The sequence below is a fragment of the Elgaria multicarinata genome, chromosome 11, assembly GCF_023053635.1.
Source record: "Elgaria multicarinata webbii isolate HBS135686 ecotype San Diego chromosome 11, rElgMul1.1.pri, whole genome shotgun sequence".
Taxonomy (NCBI): domain Eukaryota; kingdom Metazoa; phylum Chordata; class Lepidosauria; order Squamata; family Anguidae; genus Elgaria; species Elgaria multicarinata.
The window spans coordinates 44,228,323-44,248,654 of record NC_086181.1 but is presented as its reverse complement, the minus strand read 5'-3'; the positions used below and the strand labels follow the sequence as shown (position 1 = coordinate 44,248,654).

Genomic DNA, 20,332 nt, shown 5'->3' with positions numbered 1-20,332 from the left:
GGAAAGGGAGGAGCATAGCACAGGAAACCACACTGTAAGCTATAGAGCTGCAAAGGCTAGTGATGCCCATGTTCCCATGAACTAACTGCAACGCTGCCCCTTCCTGTAACTTGGAGAGGAGGTTGCAGTATTCCCAACAGAATTCAGTTCTGGGAAACTTCTCGGGGCCTGTATTCCGCTTGTGGGAGTGGCCAAATGCCAAAGGGGCAGGTCTTGAAAGCCAAAGAGGCTTAGGAGAGGCATTTCAACTTTTATAGAATAAGAAAAGGCGCAAAAGCAACGTAATCACAAAATGATCAGGGGTAGCAGGGGGGCGTGGAAGGGGCCCAACACCCCTGTCCTATGCAATGCTCCATGTTAGGGATAGTGAGGGTGAAAGAAGAGTGTGAGGCCTCAATAGTTTCAAGCCAGCTGCTGGGCCTCACACCATTGTGGCAGTTTGCGCATAGAAGGGATGGTTGGGCCCTTCGCTGCAGCACCAGCACTGCAGATGGCTGGGGGTGGTACTGCAGCTACTGAGTCAGGTGACTTCAGGAGCCAATACAATTCCATTTGGCCCTACAAAGCTGAAGACTCTGGCTTGGGTCCTTGTTCTAAGCAATAGCTCGTAAGTCCGAACTGCTCATACAAAGAGCTCTGCTGGATCAGACGTGGGAATGCTGTTGTTCATTCCCCAAATGGTATATGGCAGTCTTCCCCAACCTGGCGCCCTCCAGAAGTGTTGGATTGCAACTCCCATCATTCCCAGCCATTGGCTGAGCTGGCTGAGGACAAAGGGAGATGTAGTCCAACGTATCTGGAAGGCACCAGGCTAGGAAAAGCTGGTGTAATGGAGTCTGATGCAGTGTTCCCTCTTTCTCCTCCTCCTCTCCGTCTCAATCCTTCCCTGCTTTCCCCAACAGGCATCTTCTGCTGTGGGCCCTGCTCCGTAGAGGCCATCAAGAATGGGCTGGTCTACATGAAATACGACGCCTCCTTCTGTTTTGCTGAGGTACTTACTTCCAAATGGTTTTGCGCATGGTAACGTTACCGGAATAGGGCCCTCTAGCCACTACTGCTTCTGTTAACTCTGCTCTGAGTTTTCAGGACTTGGGACAGCTCCCTTGGGAAAGCAGACGTTGTTCCAGCCACTGAGATAGAAAACGTCTAGGGTCACACGCCACCACAGTCCCTGTTGGCATTTCTGGTCTCAAATTGAATTGGGTCCCCAGTCAGGTTTACGATGAGGAGTAGTATATAGTGCAGGGGTGTTGAACCATTCAGTCTGAGGGCTGCATTGAATTCGGAGAAGGTCTCAGAGGGCCCATTCCAGCGGTGGGACCAAAATACCAAAATTGCCTGCATGTTTTATCTTAAAGCACTTACTGTTGGTAACTAAAGAGAAGAAGCATTCCAGATGTTTAGAATTGGGGGGGATGAGCAGAAGTCAGGGAACAACCAAGCGATTGGTGGTCAGGAGAAATGGGGTGGAGCCCTAGAGATGCCAAGGGACAAAGCTATGCCACTGGGCTCCCATACTGAACTGGGACCAAAGGCAGCTTTCCATTTTTACCAATGGATGGACTCTTCCAACCATCCAAAGCTCAACTGAGCCGCTAAGATCATCTTCTTGGCCCGCCGCTCTGACCATGTCACTCCACTTCTGAAATCTCTTCATTGGCTTCCAATTCACTCCAGAATCCAATATAAACTTCTCCTGCTGACCTTCAAAGCTCTTCACGGTCTAGCTCCTGCCTATCTCTCCTCTCTCATCTCACACTATCGCCCCGCTCGTGCTCTCCGCTCCTCTGATGCCATGCTTCTCGCCTGCCCTAGGACCTCCACTTCCCTTACTCGGCTTCGTCCTTTTTCTTCTGCTGCCCCTTACGCCTGGAACGCTCTTCCAGAACACTTGAGAACTACAAACTCAATCACTGCTTTTAAAACTCAGCTAAAAACTTTTCTTTTCCCTATAGCTTTTAAATGTTGAGTTTGTTCTGACTCTATACTGTTAGCTTCACCCTACCCGGTGCCTGTTTACACTTCCCTGTGCCTGTTTGCATTCTCCTTCCCTCTTTATTGTTTACTACAACTTATTAGATTGTAAGCCTATGCGGCAGGGTCTTGCTATTTACTGTGTAATCTGTACAGCACCATGTACATTGATGGTGCTATATAAATAAATAAATAAATAAATAAATAAATAATAATAATAATAATAATAAAGACCCTCCTCAACAGCATCCCGAAAGGATTTATCACAGGCAGCAAGACTTAATGGGCTCTCTCCGTAGGTGAACAGCGACAAGGTGTACTGGCAGCGCCAGTCCGATGGGTCTTTCAAGATTGTCTACGTGGAGGAGAAAGCCATTGGCCACCTCATCAGTACCAAGGCGGTGGGTTCCGACAAGCGCCACGACATCACCGATATTTACAAACATGCTGAAGGTACGATGGTCGCTGGATTTGGGGCTGGGTGGATTATGCAGGATGCTTGGAGCATGAGGCACACACATACGGAATCTGGAACCTTGTCTCTTGGGCTCCGGGTTTTTTAATCTGGAACCTTGTCTCTTAGGCTCTGTTTTTTTGAATCTGGAACCTTGACTCTTAGGCTCCGTTTTTTGAATCTGGAACCTGGACTCTTAGGCTCCGTTTTTTGAATCTGGAACCTTGACTCTTAGGCTCCGTTTTTTTTTTAATCTGGAACCTTGTCTCTTGGGCTCCCTTTTTTTAATCTGGAACCTTGTCTCTTAGGCTCTGTTTTTTTGAATCTGGAACCTTGACTCTTAGGCTCCGTTTTTTGAATCTGGAACCTGGACTCTTAGGCTCCGTTTTTTGAATCTGGAACCTTGTCTCTTAGGCTCCGTTTTTTTAAATCTGGAACCTTGTCTCTTAGGCTCCGTATTTTTGAATCTGGAACCTTTTCTCTTAGGCTCTGTTTTTTTTAATCTGGAACCTTGTCTCTTAGGCTCCCTTTTTTTGATCTGGAACCTTGACTCTTAGGCTCCGTTGTTTTTTTAATCTGGAACCTTGTCTCTTATGCTCCGTTTTTTTGAATCTGGAACCTTATCTCTTGGGTTCTAAAGTCCTAAAGGCCTATTTCCAGAAAAATAACAGAATCAGTTCCCCGATAAAGCCGAACTTCAGGGCCAAGACATTTTGTGGCAAAACCAGCTCCCTGTGCTGCCCATCTCACTCTGCCTAACAGTAGGGCCGGCCTAGAGGACCTCAAAACCTGGGACAGAATCCAGGATGAGGAGATTCCTGAACGGTTTCCCCTTCGAAGCAGGTCATGCAAGGATGCAGACAAGCTGGAGCGTGTTCAGAGGAGGGCAACCAGGATGATCAGGGGTCTGGAAACAAAGCCCTATGAAGAGAGACTGAAAGAACTGGGCATGTTTAGCCTGGAGAAGAGAAGATTGAGGGGAGACATGAGAGCACTCTTCAAATACTTGAAAGATTGTCCCACAGAGGAGGGCCAGGATCTCTTCTCGATCCTCCCAGAGTGCAGGACACGGAATAATGGGCTCGAGTTAAAGGAAGCCAGATTCCGGCTGGACATCAGGAAAAACTTCCTGACAGTTAGAGCAGTACGACAATGGAACCAGTGACCTAGGGAGGTTGTGGGCTCTCCCACACTAGAGGCCTTCAAGAGGTAGCTGGACAGCCATCTGTCAGGTATGCTTCAGGGTGCATTCCTGCATTGAGCAGGGGGTTGGACTCGATGGCCTTATAGGCCCCTTCTAACTCTACAATTCTGTGATTCTTTGATTCTATGGGAAAGTTCTGGGTGTCCGCTGTGGCAGTGGCCTGTCCCTTCTTTAACCCTCTCTCTCTCTTTGCCTCTGGTCTTCCCCCAGGAAGTGACGCCGAGCGCAAAGCGGTAGAAACTGCAGCCAAACACGGCACCAAGGCCCACATCTACATCAACAAGGAGTGGGGAGACGACATCTCGGTGACAGTGGACACCCAAGAGGCCTACACGGGCCAAGACATCTCCTTGCGGGTCAACCTGAAGAACCGGAGCAACATGCCCCGCGATGTCTCCCTCAACCTCTTTGTGGCCGTCATGTACTACACGGGCGTAACCGGCAGCAGCTTCAAGAAGGAGCAGCGGCAAGTCCAGGTTCCGGCAGGCGGAGGTACGGCTGTCTTGAAATCCCCCGTGGGGGGTCTTAACTGCATGAACCCTGCGACACCTTAACCCTGGGGGTTCCTGGGGGCATAGACCACTCTCTTGGCCCTTCAACGCGAAGGGCTGCCTTCCAGCGCCATCTTTTATTTGGGTTCAAAAGAGTGGTTTTTTGGTTTGGAGCTCAGATCCTGCCTTTTATTCCAGTTCTTGGATAACTTCTGTTTCCTTGAGTCTCACCAGTTTGCCTTCTGGGAAATGAGTATTATTTTTAACCAGCTGTGCCCACCATAGCAGACATTTCATGCGTGGGCAAGCCCTCTGTGGCAGCCATTTTGTGAGAGTACCCACAACACTCCCACAATTCCAAATGTGCTCACCGTATTTTGACAACCCTGCGTGGGGCAGAGAATCGCTGCTGATCGCGGCTTTGCAGCACAACAGAGATGGATGCATTAATGGCCCTGTGACAGGGAGCTTTTCTACACCAGGCTTTTATTCTGCACTTGTGATTGCTCACTCACAGTAGTTAGCTTGTCCTTTACATGGCGTCAACATCTTCTACGACCTCTCCCCTCTTTTGCAACCATTAACACCGTGGGTTTTTTTCCCCAACGAGAAAAGCCTGGTATTATTTAGAAATGGCGGAACGAGAGTCTTGTGTAATTGCGCAATTATGCTATAACACAGTGCCATCTAGTCATTTTATAATGAAACATATAGAAAGGCAGAGAAAGAAAAACTCTGGGTTGGAAAAGCACGTGTGAAGGAGCCAGTCTTAATACCGTAAAGAATCCGGAAGCAGAAGCCTTGCTAAATGCGTGGGATAAAAGCCTCATGTAGAAATGCCCAGACTGCACATGGGATGCACATCTGGAGGGGAACAGCCTGCTGTGTGGGGAAAATCCATTTTGTGGCAGCATCCTAAAGTCTCTAATTCTCAGCCAGTCCCTGCTGGCCTTAACCCCATGAAATTAAAACCGCTTGGAAAAACACTCATTTAGCCTAACCTCCCTCACAGGGTTGTTCTGAGTATAACATGGAGGTTGGTGTGGGACTGGCGGTGTGGCTCTGCCCAAAGCAACCCCAGGATGCTGATCATGACGGTTGGATCAAGTCATGTTAACCTGCCTCCCTCCATCCCTTCCCACAGCCCAGGCCGTTCCCATGGTGATCTCCTACGCGGAGTACAAGCCCCACCTGGTGGACCAGGGGGCCATGAAGCTCAGCATCTCCGGCAAAGTGTCCGAGACCGGGCAGGTCATCGCAAAGGAGCATACTTTCCGTCTGCGCACGCCCGACCTCACCCTCACGGTAAGATGCGGAGGCCAGGGTTTGAGGGCTGAGCCTAGGCCTGCCTGTTCAGTCCGTTGTTTGCCGTGGGGGGAGGGGGGGTTGACGGTTCTTACGGTTCTTTCTCTTTAAACTGGAATTGGACAGGCCGGCTCTTCAAAGGGAGGACTGCTCGTTGTAAAAGAGGACACACGGCCAGTCTGCCTGCATGACCGCTTTGTCCATGGGGGACGCAGCTCAAGGCTGCCTTTGTAATCTATTTGACACCGCGCTCCCAAACCGTTCTTGTACGTCACATTCTTCCTTTTCGTTTCCACCCCCTTCTTCAGTTGCTGGGCCCAGCGATCGTCGGACAGGAGACCCAAGTCCAGATTCTCTTCAAGAACCCTCTTCCTGTCACCCTGACCAACACCATTTTCCACATGGAAGGATCGGGCCTCTCCACCCCCAATACGATGACCGTGGGGTGAGTGGTCCTTTGGAAACACGGCCCGTCCCAAACCACGACCGCTCCGCGCCCTTCCTTAATCCCCCCCGGAATCCCATCAGCCGCACAGAACTCTGGGCAGAATCCCCTCAAAGTGCTGTTTCCTTGCTCAGGGTGTGGTTCGCAAGGAGTGTTTGCACCAAAATATCCCCATCTAGGGTGACCTAGAGTGCTGGACTAGGTGGACCCTTGGTCTGATCCAGCATGGCACTTGTGTTCTCATGACCACATGGAAAGGAGGGCAGGGTTCCTGTAACAGCTGTGTAGAAAAGGAAATTTCAGCAGGTGTCCTTTGTATGCATGCAGCACCTGGTGAAATTCCCTCTTCATCACAACAGTTAAAGCTGCAGGAGCCCTGCCCTCTTGACCAGATACCAAAGAGGACAGGGCTCCTGAAGCTTTAACGGTTGTGATGAAGTGGGGATTTCACCAGGTGCTGCATGCATACAAAGGACACCTGCAGAAATTCCTTTTTCAATACAACCGTTAAAGATACTTAGAGGCCCTATCCTCTTTTCCATAGGGTCACCCTATCCCCACCACACATGAACTCACACACGTGGGTGTTCATGTGGGCCCAGTCCACAATTCTTCCCTCAGGTTTTAGAAGAACGTGACTCCTTTCCACCTCTTCGCTTCGAGCACATTCTTAGTAAGACTGTTGCAAAAGTAGCAGTAAAAGTAATGGAAGTAAATAATAAATTATTATTTATTATCATGCCATTTATGTGCATGGCGATTTACCAAGAGGATGGGTCTCCGCCCCAAGGAGTGTACAATCTAAACTTTGAGACAAAGGTAGAGGTAAATGGGGCAAGAATATTTGCTTCAATATCAAGCCATCTAAGAAGGCAGATTGCTAATAAATAAATATAAAATCAGTTTTTTTAAAAAAGAATATCAGGGACAATGCAATACATGTAATGAAAGCACCACAGCTAGTAGGGCTTAAAAATGCACATACCGATTAAAATACTAATGGTGGAAGGCCTTCCTGAATTAAAAAAGAATCCACTTAAATGCATAATATGAGAGACAGTGTGGTATTGTGGTTAGAGTGTTGGACTGGGGCTCAGGAGATCTGGGTTCAAGTCCTCAATCTGCCATGAAGCTCACTGGGTGATTTTGGACCAATCACTGACTCTCAGCCTAATCTACCCAAGGCTAAAATGTAGTGGAAGAAGATTATGTTAGCCACCTTCAGGTCCTTGCAAGAAGAAAAAAAGCGGGATGTAAATATGACAAAAACAACATATTAATATTATTTGCTTGCTGGATTTCTGTTGGGGAGGAGGATAAAAGGACGGTGCTGGATAACATGATGAGAGACCTATGAAAGCCCTATGAAGAGAGACTGAAAGAACTGGGCATGTTTAGCCCGGAGAAGAGAAGATTGAGGGGAGACATGAGAGCACTCTTCAAATGCTTAAAAGGTTGTCACACAGAGGAGGGCCAGGATCTCTTCTCAATCCTCCCAGAGTGCAGGACACGGAGTAACGGGCTCAAGTTAAAGGAAGCCAGATTCCAGCTGGACATCAGGAAAAACTTCCTGGCTGTTAGAGCAGTATGACAATGGAATCAGTTGCCTGGTGAGGTGGTGGGCTCTCCCACACTAGAGGCCTCCAAGAGGCAGCTGGACAGCCCTCTGTCAGGGATGCTTTAGGGTGGATTCCTGCATTGAGCAGGGGGTTGGACTCGATGGCCTTGTAGGCCCCTTCCAACTCTGCTATTCTATGATTCTATGATTCTGTGATGAAAGTATTTGCAACAGTTGTATTAAATAATAATTGGAGAGGAGTAATGAGTTCCTCTGTACATGTGCAGAACGCAGGTCTCTCGCACTAGCAAGGAGGCTCTCCCCTATGGGGTTAGAGAACAGGGCTTCTAGAGTATGACATAACTTGCTCTAGCACAGCCTTCCTCAACCTGGGGCGCTCCAGGTGTGTTGGACTACAACTCCCAGAATGCCCCAGCCAGCTGGCTGGGGCATTCTGGGAGATGCAGTCCAACACATCTGGAGCGCCCCAGGTTGAGGAAGGCTGCCACCTCTTGTAGAAATATTAACCTGGTTATTTTCTCTCCACCTCCACCCCCCCCCCATTTCTGCCCCATTCCCCTTCCCCCTGAAAACACAACCCAGGAATATTGACTCTCTGTTCTCCTTTGGCAGGAATATCGGCCCGCACCAGACCGTGACACTCCGCCAGACCTTCACACCGCTGCGTGCAGGACAACGCCAGCTGGTTGCCAGCATGGACAGCCCACAGCTCTCCCAGGTCCACGGGGTGCTGACAGTCAATGTGACCCAGGGACCCCCGCCTGGACCGTCTGCCTCCCCTGCCCCTGCTCGTGGCTCTCCTGCCCGGGTCCGCAACTCGCCAGTCCCTGCCCGAGCATCCCCCGCCCTCGCCCGGGCCTCTCCTGGCAGGCAGCCTACCGGCCGCGCCAGCCCAGCAAATGCTCACGGTTCTCCAGCTCGCCATCCGGATCCCCGAGGGTCCCCCAATGCCCGTGGGTCACCTGCGGCGAACAGGACAGGGCGGACAGGGCGACCTGTCTGAACCAGATCTTAACGATCACGTACTGTATAATTATCATAGAATGCCGGCAGAACCAGGAGGGCAAAATAGAGGGGCCAGAGACCACAGCCGTGGAGACGGGGGTGTTGCCGAAAACTTACCTATGGCATGTAATCTCTCCGTCCGTCTGTCCGTCCGTCCACCCACCGACAAAGACCACCGTACTATCTGTCGACCCTCTCTGCTTCCACCCTTCTTTTGTTATCTCTGCTTTTGCCACGCAACTTTGTTTTATGCCGTCTTTCCGCTTATCCATGTCTTCTATATTTATCCACTCCAGCCTCCTCACACGCCTCCAATTTCTCCATCCATCCCCTTAGGGAACTGTCAGCCGTTTTCTCTTTGGCTTTCTCTCCGTCCACATGCAATTGTTCCCTTCCGACTTCCTGAATTTCTCACCACCAGCCCACCCTCTGGTCCCAAGTTGGCAGATTTTTTTTTATTCCCAAAACGCTTCCAGCGGTGAAGGTTAGACCCTTGCCACCCGGCACCCTCCAAAGTCACCCTTACAAACCTTCCTGTCGGGGCCCCGTAAAATTATTTTATAGATCTCTCTCTCTCTTCTTCTCTCACTGTAACGTTCTTTCGTTTTCAAAATCTACACTGAACCTCACTCGAGCAAACTTGCTCCCACCGATACTGGAGGCACAATTGCCACTTTGCCCACTAGAAACTTCCCACTAGCTTCGCTCCCTCCCTAGCTCCCATTTGGAAAGGTTAATTTGTATAGGCTTGAGCGAGGGGGTATTTTTTAAGGAATTGCCCCGAGAAATGTAACTGGGGCCGGGGGGGGGGGGGCAGGGTTGGGCACTGCTTGAGGAAGACTAATGCACTGTAAAATATATTGATTTGGACTTCGCCGTCTTGCCTATATTCATTCATTTAAATGTACACACTTACAAAATGACCGTGAACTTCCTTGACGAGCACTGAAACTGAGCTGTTTTTTTTTAAAGTAAACGAACAAAACTGATGGACAGGAACCAAAAAAGAGGCATTAAGGAGGTATATATATATATATATATATATATATATATATATATAACCAGCCAGGGGACAACCCCGCACACGTGTGAGATGAAATGGATCACGTTGCCTTTATTTAAACTATGGGAACGACCAAAGCTGAACAAATCCTGTGATTTTTATTTTCTGCTCTGATATAGGTATTTATTTGAAAATAAATGGTTTTTAACTGGAGCCGCCTTTTTTAAATCGTCGTGTGGGTTTATTTTCTCGAGGGCTTGAACCGGGGTCAAGTTTACAAAGGGGAGCGGTGGTCGGGGAATCGTGCGTTAGAGGTGGGTGGGGGTTATTGAATCGCGGCCAGGGCAAAGGGGCAGACCCACAGGCACGTCCAGGACAGACCCCAGCCCTCGGAGGAGCCCAGCCCACCTTTCCAGGAGTCTACGGAAGGCCACGCCCTTTCCACCACCCCCAGTCACAGATCGTGGGCCGGTTTCCCAGCTATTATGCAGTTTCCCTCCCCGTTCTAACTGGATGAATTATTTTATTATTTATTTATTTACATTTTTATACTGCCCAATAGCCGAAGCTCTCTGGGCGGTTCACAAAAATTAAAAGCATAATAAAACTACCAACAGGTTAAAAACACAAATACAAAATACAGTATCAAAATGCCTCCCCTACAGCTTAGTGACTGGCCGGAAGGCTTTGAAGCCAGAATATATGGCTATTTTTGGTTTTGCAGCCCCTGTGAACTTCTCCGAAATGGCATCTGGCCCTTGGGGCTGAAGGAGGTGCCTCACCCTTTGCTTTAGGGATATTTTGCTTCGTGCAAAATGTATTTCATAGAATCATAGAATAGCAGACTTGGAAGGGGCCTACAAAGCCATGGAGTCCAATCCCCTGCTCAATGCAGGAATCCACCCTAAAGCATCCCTGACAGATGGTTGTCCAGCTGCCTCTTGAAGGCCTCTAGTGTGGGAGAGCCCACCACCTCCTGCACTGCTGCACTACAAGTTCCAGGCTGCATTGCCGGTTTTACTCTCTCATCTTCCTTGGCAAGCACATTCTTACTGTCAACCTTGAGTTCCTCACTCCACTCAACATAAATGGATAACAATCCATTGAAAAGGAAAGGAACCTCTGGTGCAAGCACTTGAGTCATTGCTGACTCCTAGAGGGACGCCTGCTTTCGCTGACGTTTTCTTGGCAGACTTTGAAGCGGGGTGGTTTGCCGTTGCCTTCCCCGGCCGTTATTCCCTTTCCCCCAGCTAGCTGGGTACTCATTTTACCGACTTCGGAAGGATGGAAGGCTGAGTCGACCTGAGCCGGCTGCCTGAGAACCAGCTTCCGCTGGGATCGAACTCAAGCCGTGGGGAGAGTTTCGGCTGCAGTAACTGCCGCTTACCACTCTGCACCACATGAGGCTCCATTACAATCCATTACTAATACATTAATGATAATTGATAACGAGGAAGAGCTCTTGTTTTGCTTGCAGAAGGTCCCGGCTTCAATTCCTGCCCCAAACCTGGGAAAGCCTCTGCCTCTCAACGTTGATAAGACGTCCCCAACCCAGTGGCCTCCAGTATCAGAGGCAGTACAGCTGTGTATACCAGTTGCTGAGGAACATGGGCAGGAGGGCGGTATTGCACTCATGTCCTGCTTTGTCGGTTCCTGGCTGACAACTGCTTGGCCACTGTGTGAACAGAATGCTGGATTCGATGGACCCTTGGTCTGAGCCAGCCTCAGGGCTGTTCTGATGTTCTTAGTAAACAGTTGTAATGGATTGTAATATGTTTAATGGATTTTAATCTACTGTTATACGTTAAGAGAGACTGAAAGAACTGGGCCTATTTAGCCTGGAGAAGAGAAGATTGAGGGGAGACATGATAGCATTCTTCAAATACTTGAAAGGTTGTCACTCAGAGGAGGGCCAGGATCTCTTCTCGATCCTCCCAGAGTGCAGGACACGGAATAACGGGCTCAAGTTAAAGGAAGCCAGATTCCGGCTGGACATCAGGAAAAACTTCCTGACTGTTCGAGCAGTACGACAATGGAATCAGTTACCTAGGGAGGTTGTGGGCTCTCCCACACTAGAGTCCTTCAAGAGGCAGCTGGACAAGCATCTGTCAGGGATGCTTTAGGGTGGATTCCTGCATTGAGCAGGGGGTTGGACTCGATGGCCTTGCAGGCCCCTTCCAACTCTGCTATTCTATGATTCTATGAAGTGTCGGTTCCCAACAATTGTTGTAGAATTCCTAAGATGGGATTTGTAGTTAGAATCTCTGGAATGTTGGGGGGCCCTTCCTACAAGCTGGAAGGATGTGCGTAACCATGGCAATGAAGGACACGATGAATTTATGGCTGATGAGAGAGATAAGGGTTACTCTCTCTAGAAACTTAAACCACTAGCATATGCCCTCGAAGACAGAAATAAAGGCGGGTCGTGAGGGATAACAAGCTGTTTATGGGGTGGTATAAATACAGAGTCTTTGAAGCAGAGAGGCAGTTTTCTTCCTCCTGGTGTGGAAGGAGCCTCCACCGCGGTGCATGTTCTCTGACTTGCAAGTAAGGCGATTTATGCTTTGAGAATGGTACCTGTGTCGTGTCAATGTTTGGCTAATAGAATAAGGAAATCCACAACACAGTGTAGATATATGTGTTTATATAAAGTTTCTTCAGGTAAGCATCTCACCTGCACCATATTTCCAGTATCTGAGGCGGTTCCAGTATCCCAGGCAGTAAGACTGTGCGCACCAGTTGCTGGGGAACATGGGCGGGAGGTTGCTGTGGCCCCATGTCCTGCCTTATTGGTCCCTGGTCGACAGCTGGTTGGCCCCTGTGTGAACAGAGTGCTGGACTAGGTGGACCCTCAGTCTGGTCCAGCAGGGCTCTTCTTATGTTCTTAAGAGAAGATAAGGACTCACGGTCATTCTGTGGTGGGGAGTGTCCCACTCTGGCTCTCTTTGATTCCTCTAGCTCAGGGGCGTGAGAACTTTTCGGCACCGAAGGTGTCTGCTGCACACACACACTCTCACGTACAGCACAGAGAAACTGCCACACACATTGTGCAGTTCACTCAGCACAGGCTCTTGAGCAGTAGAGAGGAAGCTGTTGCCTTCCAAATGATCATAGAATAGCAGAGTTGGAAGGGGCCTACAAGGCCATCGAGTCCAACCCCCTGCTCAATGCAGGAATCCACCCTAAAGCATCCCTGACAGGTGGTTGTCCAGCTGCCTCTTGAAAGCCTCTAGTGTGGGAGCCCACATGCTGAGATTCCAACTCCCATCAGCCCCAGCCCACCAGACCAGCGGTCAGGGATGATGGGGAGGGGTGCAGCCCAACAACATCGGGAAAGCTCCAGGTTGGTGAAGGCTGACCTAGGAGAAGCCCTAGTGTTGTGCCTGGTTTCTGTCATTCCTGGGACTGGGAGGAGAGACCAGGGCAGAAGGCCAAGATTTTATCACCACTCTGGTAGCTGGGATCCATTGCCTCACACACTAATCAGTGAGTAAACAGAGGCGCTTGGGGTTTATTTTGTGTATACTTTTGGGTTTTAACATTTTCAGAGAGCGCAACCTGGTTGTCAGTGCGGGATGGAGCTTCTGCGTGCGAAAGAACTCTGGGTCTAGGCTGGGAAGGGGCAATTGAAGGGGATGGCTCCAACCTGAGGATTGTTTGGTAAGGGGAATTTTGGGCTGAAAATCCAAACCAGCCTCTGGCCCCACCTCCTACCTCCAATAGTCAGTGGACAACACTGCAGGGCTGTCGTATGCCACTCTCTGAACTGCCCTCGCCACATCTGCAGTAGGTATTATTTACAGTTATAAGCAATTGGGGGTGACTTTTAGAGCAGTATGACAATGGAACCAGTTATCTGGGGAGGTTGTGGCCTCTCCCACCTTTGAGGCCTTCAAGAGGCAGCTGGACGACCACCTGTCAGGGATGCTTTAGGGTGGATTCCTGCATTGAGCAGGGGGTTGGACTCGATGGCCTTGTAGGCCCCTTCCAACTCTGCTATTCTATGATTCTATGAATTAGTCTTTAATACTAGAATTCCCAACTTTACCAAAAGGACTGATTGAATAGGTGGCAGTCTTAATGTTTTTTCTTGGAGAAGCGTAAATTATTATCCGACTCAGGTATTCTGCATCTAATAACGCAGAAATCAAAATACAGGGTCATGTGACACCCCCACACTCCAACCTACAATAAAGGTAGAATAACACCCAACTTCATTGTGTGGTTGCCCTGTGCAGGGGAGCCCACGCTCTCACCCTCCCCTGCAATATTAACAGTGGACTACATTGCAGGGCTGTCGTGAGTGACAGCCACAGCCACAGCCCCCTCCCACCTGCAATATGGGCATAAGGGCCAGCATGAGCCCTTGGTTTTGCATAAACCCCGCCCATGACACCTCCGGTGATGCAATTCCTAGAACAGCCACCAGGAGTCACTGTGTCGCTTCAGAGGCGACACAGCTTTGTTGGACGCGAGCGGAAGTGACGCTCCTAGCGCGACAGCGTTATGTGCATCCCCATAGAAACGCACCGGAAGCGCGGTTGTAAATAAAATAAATCCCGGGCAGCTATAACCGGGGCACGGTCGAGGCAAGAAGAAGGAAACTGGCCCAAGAATCAGTCCTCCGGCTCTCGACCCAGGTTTTGAAGAAATAACGGGTGAATGCCTACCCGGAAGTGAAGCCGTTTTTAAAAAGGGTGAGGAGGAGTTGCTAATAACGACGGAAAACCGTTGGAAAGGAGGGGGCGTGGCCAGGGGTGGGACTTGAGCTGCTCATTGGAGGGCCGGCGAGTGCTAGGAATGGAGGGGCGGGGCCTGCGTGAGGGGGCAGAAGGAGAAGGGGTGGGTGGGGCCTATGGAAGGGGTAGGGCTACAGCTTAATTGGGGTGGGGCCTGTGGAAGAGGAGAGACCAGAGAGGAGGAGCCTGGGCTACTGCTTGAGGGGGTGGGGCTTCTGGGAAAAAGGTGGAGCCAGAGGGGAGGAGGCTGAACTGCTGTTGGTGGGAAGGGGTGGGGCTTATGGGAAGGGGCGGGGCCAGACAGGAGGAGGCTGCAGTTGGTGGGAAGGGGTGGGGCTTATGGGAAGGGGTGGGCCAGACAGGAGGAGGCGGGGCTGCAGTTGGTGGGGTGGGTGGGGCCTGTGGAAGGAGGTGGAGTCAGAGAGATGAAGGGGGGGTTACAGCTTAGGCAGGGAGGAGCCAAGAAAAGGGGGAAGGGCTGAGAGCTGTTAGGCCAGAAATAGCACTTTGAGCACAGTTGCCGACCTCCCCGCACACACACACTCCCCTCGATTCCTTTCTCCCTTTCTCGTTCACCCTGGTGCTCGTTCTCTCCTCAGGTGATGGCAGCCATGGTTGTGGAGGAAGAGGAGGAGGAGGAGGAGGAAGTAGCAAAGGCGCAGGCTCCTGACCCTTGCGTGGCTTTGCGGCTGGTGGCCGCAGCGGCCTGGCACGTGGTCCGGGAGCGCCAGGTCCACAATTTCCCCCGCGTGCTGGTGCTGCTAGAAGCGGTTGCGGAAGCAGCACCCAACCTGGTGCACTTCAGGCACCTCATTAAGCTACGCCTGGGCCTGCAGGCCAAGGTGAGCGACCGGCTGACGAGGGCCTCGAGCGTGTTTTCCGTGGGGTGGGAAGGCAAGGCACCAACCACTCAAATAAGCGTGTGGCCGCACATGTCATGCTCTGACACTCGTTCACAAGCCTGGCTGAACCCCCATTGCATGAGCAGTCTTGGTTTTCAATTATAGCCGGCTGGGGGATTGTGGGACTTGCAGTCCAACGTATTTGGATGGCACCAAGATGGGGAAGGCTGTCCCACGGCATTTTTCTTCTAAGTTGCCTTATGCGGGATCATCCCTTGATTATTATTTTCCCCCCATAGATTATAATGAAAATGCTTCAGGAGCAGCAGCCCCACTGGAAAATCTACGACGCCATTGATTCCTACTTTCCAGAGAGGGAGCCTCCGCCCCACCCCAAAGCGGTGAGTGCCTGCGTGCTTGTGAACGCCACCCAACTTCCTACCAGGTGTGGTTCTTCTCCATCGTTCTTCTAGGCCCACCTCCGTCAGAGAGGCGCTTTCCTCGCTCACGATGCCCATCTCTTCTTTCCGCCGTAGACTGCTCAGGACCTGAAGCTGGTGCAGGCAGCACAGGACAACTTCAGGGACTTGGTGCTGGGTCTGCTGAGCGACCCGACGCACCTGAAGAACTATGTGCAGGTGAGGCCAAGAAGCGGGGAAACTGAGAGGATGGAAGAGCTGGAGCAACGCAGGAAGGAAGAAGCCAGTGTGTTGTAGCGGCTAAGGTGTTGGACTGAGAGTCAGGAGATCCGGGTTCTAGCCCCCACTCAGCCATGGAAACCCCCTGGGTGACTTTGGGCCAGTCACAGACTCTCAGCCCAACCTACCTCACAGTGTTGTTGTGGTGAGGATAACATGGAGAGGAGAAGGAGGAATATGTGTGCCGCCTTAGGTTCCTTGGAGGAAAAAAGGTGGGATATAAATGCAATAAATAAATGAATAAAGAGCTCACCTGGGTGGAGAAAGGGGCTTTGTGTTCAAGCTCCAGCATCCCTAGATAAAATAAGCAGGTAGAAGGTGACGGGGAGAGACCCTTTTCACCCGGAGACCTTGCAAGATAGACGGGACTAGAATAGAATCATAGAATAGCGGAGTTGCAAGGGGCCTACAAGGCCATCAAGTCCAACCCCCTGCTCAATGCAAGAATCCACCCTACAGCATCCCTGACAGATGGTTGTCCAGCTGCCTCTTGGGTCTGGAACTTGGGACCAGCTTCAGCCATTACCTGGAAGCACAGAAGAAGAGATGTCCGAGACATTCACTTCTGTTCAGGTTTTGCTTGTGTGTGTCTGGATAGAATGCTGGAAAGTGCCCTCAAACATGTCCCAAGGTAATGATCATCCTAGTGGCTCGGGCAGCATCCTCTAGCAGTGATCCCTTTAAAGCTGCTTCCTATTGTGAAGTTAAGCGTTCAGAATACGTGCAGGATTCGCTGGTCCTTGCGCTCTGACGCAGTGAAGACTGCTCTTATTTTCTCTTACCTTTCAGGACCACCTGGAAAACGACTACGGGGAAGCCTTCCTGCATGTGGTAGAAGAGCTTTTCTACGATTACCTGTGGCAACTGGAGAGCACCCTTCCTGAGCCCTGCTTCCAGCAGGTACCGCCCGAGAGGGGGAAGAGGGCATGGTCTGTGAGCAGGCAGGGCTACCGCACTGCGTCCCGATCGTCCTGGGGTGGGCCGCGTCGTTCAGCGCTAGAGCGCACATCACACGGTCCGAGTTAGCAGGGCTGGCAAAGACACACACACCCCTGCCAGAGAGATGCTGCCGCTTGGGGCTGGATGGACCGATGGTCTGATGGAGTATCGGCTGGTTGCACTTGCTACCCTTATTGCTCACCTCTGCTAGAATTTCAGAAGCGGTCATGGAGGTGGAAGGCTGTTAAGGTCAGGCTTTGATCAGCTTCGAAAAAGCGCTAAGGCAGCCTTCCTCAACCTGGGGCGCTCCAGATGTGTTGGACTACAACTCCCAGAATGCCCCAGCTGGCTGGGGCATTCTGGGAGATGCAGTCCAACACATCTGGAGCGCCCCAGGTTGAGGAAGGCTGCGCTAAGGGGTGATGAGAGAACTCCGGAAGCAAATTAGGGGGTGGAGGGGGGATTTCTTATGGGAGCAGTTTGGTCTTTTGCAGGTCAGGCGCGGCAGTTGGGCGTTCCATCAAAGAACAGAATTAAAAGACGAGACCTGGACCCCTGAGGGCGCAACAGTGAGATGCGCACAGAGGCTTTCTGGATCCGTAAGAACATCAGAAGAGCCCTGATGCTGGATCAGACCAAGGGTCTGTCTAGTCCATCACTCTGTTCACATAGTGGCCTACCAGCTGTCGGCCAGGGACCCACAAGCAGGACACGGGTGCAACAGCACCCTCCCTCCCATGTTCCCCAGCAGCTGGTGTATATAGGGGGTGAGGGAGCAGCTCCCTGACCACGCCCCTTTTTGTACACGCAGAGCTGCCTTTTCTACGTTACTAAGCGGTGAGGCTTTTGTAGGCCAGAGAAGAGCTCTGGATTCAATCCTCCAAGCTGGACTGGAGCATCCTTCTGACGTGAGCCTGCAGCCCGGGCCCTAATCCTTCTTTCCTTTCTCTCCCCAGTTGCTGGAGGCCGCCTGCCTCCAAGGGCCCAGCCAGACTCCCCAGCCGGACTCCAGCATCCTCTCGCGATACCTCACGGCCATGGGACACCGGGTCGCAGGTGAGTAAAGCAGAAGGCGCAGCGGCACAGCGCGGGACGCCTGGGCGCTTCTTCCCCTCATCCCCAACCTGCTTTTCCGTTTCCCAGGACTTCCTGCGCATCCCCCTTACTCCAGCTGCTCGAGCCCCCCGTTGCACATGGAGGAGCAGGAGGAGGGGCCGAGGACCCCGGAGCCCTGTAAGATGCGGTCCAGCCCAGCCGGGGCCAGAAGGGCGAGGAGTCGCCCGCCCTGTGCGCGGGAAGAGTAAGTGCCAACCTGCCTCCCCTCCTCTCCTCCTGCTGTTCCTCTTCAGCAGCTCAAGCCGTTCTCTTTTCCCTCCTTCAGGGATCCCGTCAGGCCCCACGCGGGAAACCAGGAAACAGGTACGTAGCGCCGCTTCTCTGGATCACTTCCCCGTAACAGGGCTGCCTCTGCGTGTGCCTGTGTAATCCTGGGAGCCGAATGTATTATGCCCATGAGGCAATTCCCTTACTTTGCGCTGTTCCCAGCATTTGTGTTTGCAAAGAACATTAGGCTTAGTCACTGGGCTTCCTTGCGGGGCAGTGGGAGAGGCACTTGCCCCATGCCGCTCTGCTCCTGTTTCCCCGATGACCCTTCTCCGCTCTCTCCAAGTGCTGCCTGCCTTTCTGGGTTCTCCCCCCGCCAGCCCCGAGGTCCTAAGAGGTCTGGAGAGGACAGGGCTGGCAGTGAAGACCAAGTGGTCCATCCCTGGAGTTGGTTGTTGGAGCGAAGAGAGGGCTGCTGGGCTTAGGGGTATAAAACAATAACAGATGAGGAACTAGCCGGGCACTGGGTGCCCTTTTCCAATCCGCCGCCGAACCTGCATTTCTCCCGCGTTCTTCATTTCTTTCAAAACCAGCCTTGTTTAAGCAAAAGGCTGCGTTGCCAGATCCAACCTTAATCTACTTGCGTGTATCCTCCACCCCAGGGGGAGAGGCAGACTTGGTTGTAGGGGGAAGCAGGGAAATGCCCGAGAGAGGCGCGTGCCCCACACCCTCTGCTCTCTCTGTAGGTGAAGCTGGGGACGTTGTACTGGATTCGAGCAGCGAGGGGGGCAGCTCCCCTTTCAAGAAGGTAAGAGGAGGCGTTTGGGGGGAGGTAGAGAGCGGGCCGGGGGGGGGCGGGCGGCTCTGGCAAGGTGGATGTGGGTCTTCTGCGGACCCTTTGGCTCCGCCCTCGTTCCCATGGCCCCCCTGCAGCTTTCCCCAACCTGGAGTGGGTTGGGCCGCAACTCCCAGCATCCCCCTGCCTCTGTGTTGCACCAGGCTGTAATCTCCTCCAAGCGGGGAGCCTGCCCTTCTTTAACCCCGGAAGGAGCCGTGCGCCCCCTTGCTGCTGCAGCAGCAATCATCATGAGAAGGACATGGTGCTGGGGGAAGGCGGGTCCAGTCTGCCTCCGGCCGGGCTTCCTCCGCGGCCGAAGGGGCACAGCGCTGGTCGGAGGGGTTCGGGCAGCCGTGACCATTCCCCCCTCCCTTCCCCTCCCTCCCCCCCGACAGGGTCAATACCAGTGCACCCGGTACAACACCCTCATCCCCACATTCCAGGAGCACCTCAGGGACTTCAGGAATCAGTGAGTGATCACCCGCCCACCCGCCCACCCACCCCCTCACCTGCAAGGGGTGCCCAACTTAACGTGGGGGCAGGAGGGAGTCTTCTTGGCTCCAAAGGCCACGTTCCCTTGTGGACAGATGGCTGGAGGTGGCATGCAGGGCCAAAGCTGCACCTATATTTATTCATTTATTAAATTTATATGCTGCCCCATAGCCGAAGCTCTCTGGGCGGTTTACAAAAGCCCAGAGAGCTTTTGTAGACTTCCATGCATTCCTCCCCCCCCCCCCCCCCCCCCGCACCCGGAATCCATTTAAACTCTGCCCCACCCCGACAGACAAGTACCTCATAGCAATTGAATCCCTTCTCTTTTGGGCTGCCGGAGGAATGCCACAGAGCCGGATTCCTTTAGCTCCTAGCTTTAGAGTCCCAAGAGTAAATAAATCTCAACTGTTATGTATCGTCTCCCTCGGACTAATCCGGAGTGGAGACTGGAGATCTTTGACTCCCTCGCCACAGCCCGAGGGGGCGGCGTCTCCCTCAAATGGCCCCGGCTGTCTTCGGGAATCAGAGCGCTTCAGGGCACGGCTAGCATTGAGTGGAGAGAAGCAGTGGAGAGGGCAGCTTGGAATTGGCCGTGCCTGTCAGTGGTTTCCGCTGGGAGCCGTCACTTCATTGGGCTTTAGGCACCTTTGGGTGGTGTGGCGGGGGTGGGTCAGCCCTCCACAACACTGTCTCCTCTCTCCCCTCCCATTGGGAAAGGCGAGGAAAGCCGGTCAGAGGCACCAGTTCAGGTGTTCCCGGAGCCTTGAGGTGGCAAAACCCTAACGGAGCTCCGTTTTCATACTCCTTCGGTAAAGGAGTCAGGGAATCAGTGGTCCGGAGGGGTCGGCCTTGCAGACTGAGAACGCCCTACACCTTCCTTAACATTATCCTTTTCTTCCTGCCTCCCCGCTTTCTGCAGGTGTGCTAGCTCTTCAGGAACCTCGCCTGCAACGTGACGGCCGCCTCCGCCTCCGAATACACACACACACACACACCAGCTC

The 20,332-nt window shown here is 52.2% G+C and overlaps 2 protein-coding genes across 3 annotated transcripts in view; both read left to right on the top strand.

Moving 5' to 3' along the window:
- TGM1 (transglutaminase 1) overlaps positions 1–9,408 on the top strand; it is a 52,719-nt gene extending 43,311 nt beyond the window's left edge. The window contains exons 10-15 of the mRNA XM_063137715.1: positions 903–991; positions 2,274–2,427; positions 3,843–4,124; positions 5,268–5,428; positions 5,737–5,873; positions 8,065–9,408. Coding sequence (XP_062993785.1) covers positions 903–991; positions 2,274–2,427; positions 3,843–4,124; positions 5,268–5,428; positions 5,737–5,873; positions 8,065–8,455 — 1,214 coding nt within the window. The 3' untranslated portion in view covers positions 8,456–9,408. The remainder of the gene's footprint in view (positions 1–902; positions 992–2,273; positions 2,428–3,842; positions 4,125–5,267; positions 5,429–5,736; positions 5,874–8,064) is intronic.
- Positions 9,409–13,986: 4,578 nt separating this feature from the next.
- Positions 13,987–20,326, top strand: TINF2 (TERF1 interacting nuclear factor 2). Of its 2 annotated transcripts, XM_063137371.1 has the most exons (11): positions 13,987–14,157; positions 14,799–15,041; positions 15,341–15,442; positions 15,578–15,679; positions 16,529–16,639; positions 17,635–17,734; positions 17,822–17,978; positions 18,060–18,097; positions 18,748–18,809; positions 19,235–19,308; positions 20,251–20,326. In XM_063137371.1, exons 2-11 carry the CDS (start codon positions 14,802–14,804, stop codon positions 20,285–20,287), a joined length of 1,023 nt encoding a protein of 340 aa, XP_062993441.1. In that variant the 5' UTR covers positions 13,987–14,157; positions 14,799–14,801; the 3' UTR covers positions 20,288–20,326. The 2 variants fall into 2 exon arrangements, with proteins under 2 accessions (XP_062993441.1, XP_062993442.1); XM_063137372.1 differs by lacking the exon at positions 19,235–19,308.
- Positions 20,327–20,332: the final 6 nt, after the last annotated feature.

Coding starts and splice junctions, on each gene's coding strand:
- TINF2 (XM_063137371.1), top strand. CDS start 14,802: ATGGCAGCCATGGTTGTGGAGGAAGAGGAGGAGGAGGAGGAGGAAGTA. Junction 15,443..15,577: donor CTCCGCCCCACCCCAAAGCG/GTGAGTGCCTGC, acceptor TTTCCGCCGTAG/ACTGCTCAGGACCTGAAGCT. Junction 18,098..18,747: donor CGCGGGAAACCAGGAAACAG/GTACGTAGCGCC, acceptor CTCTCTCTGTAG/GTGAAGCTGGGGACGTTGTA.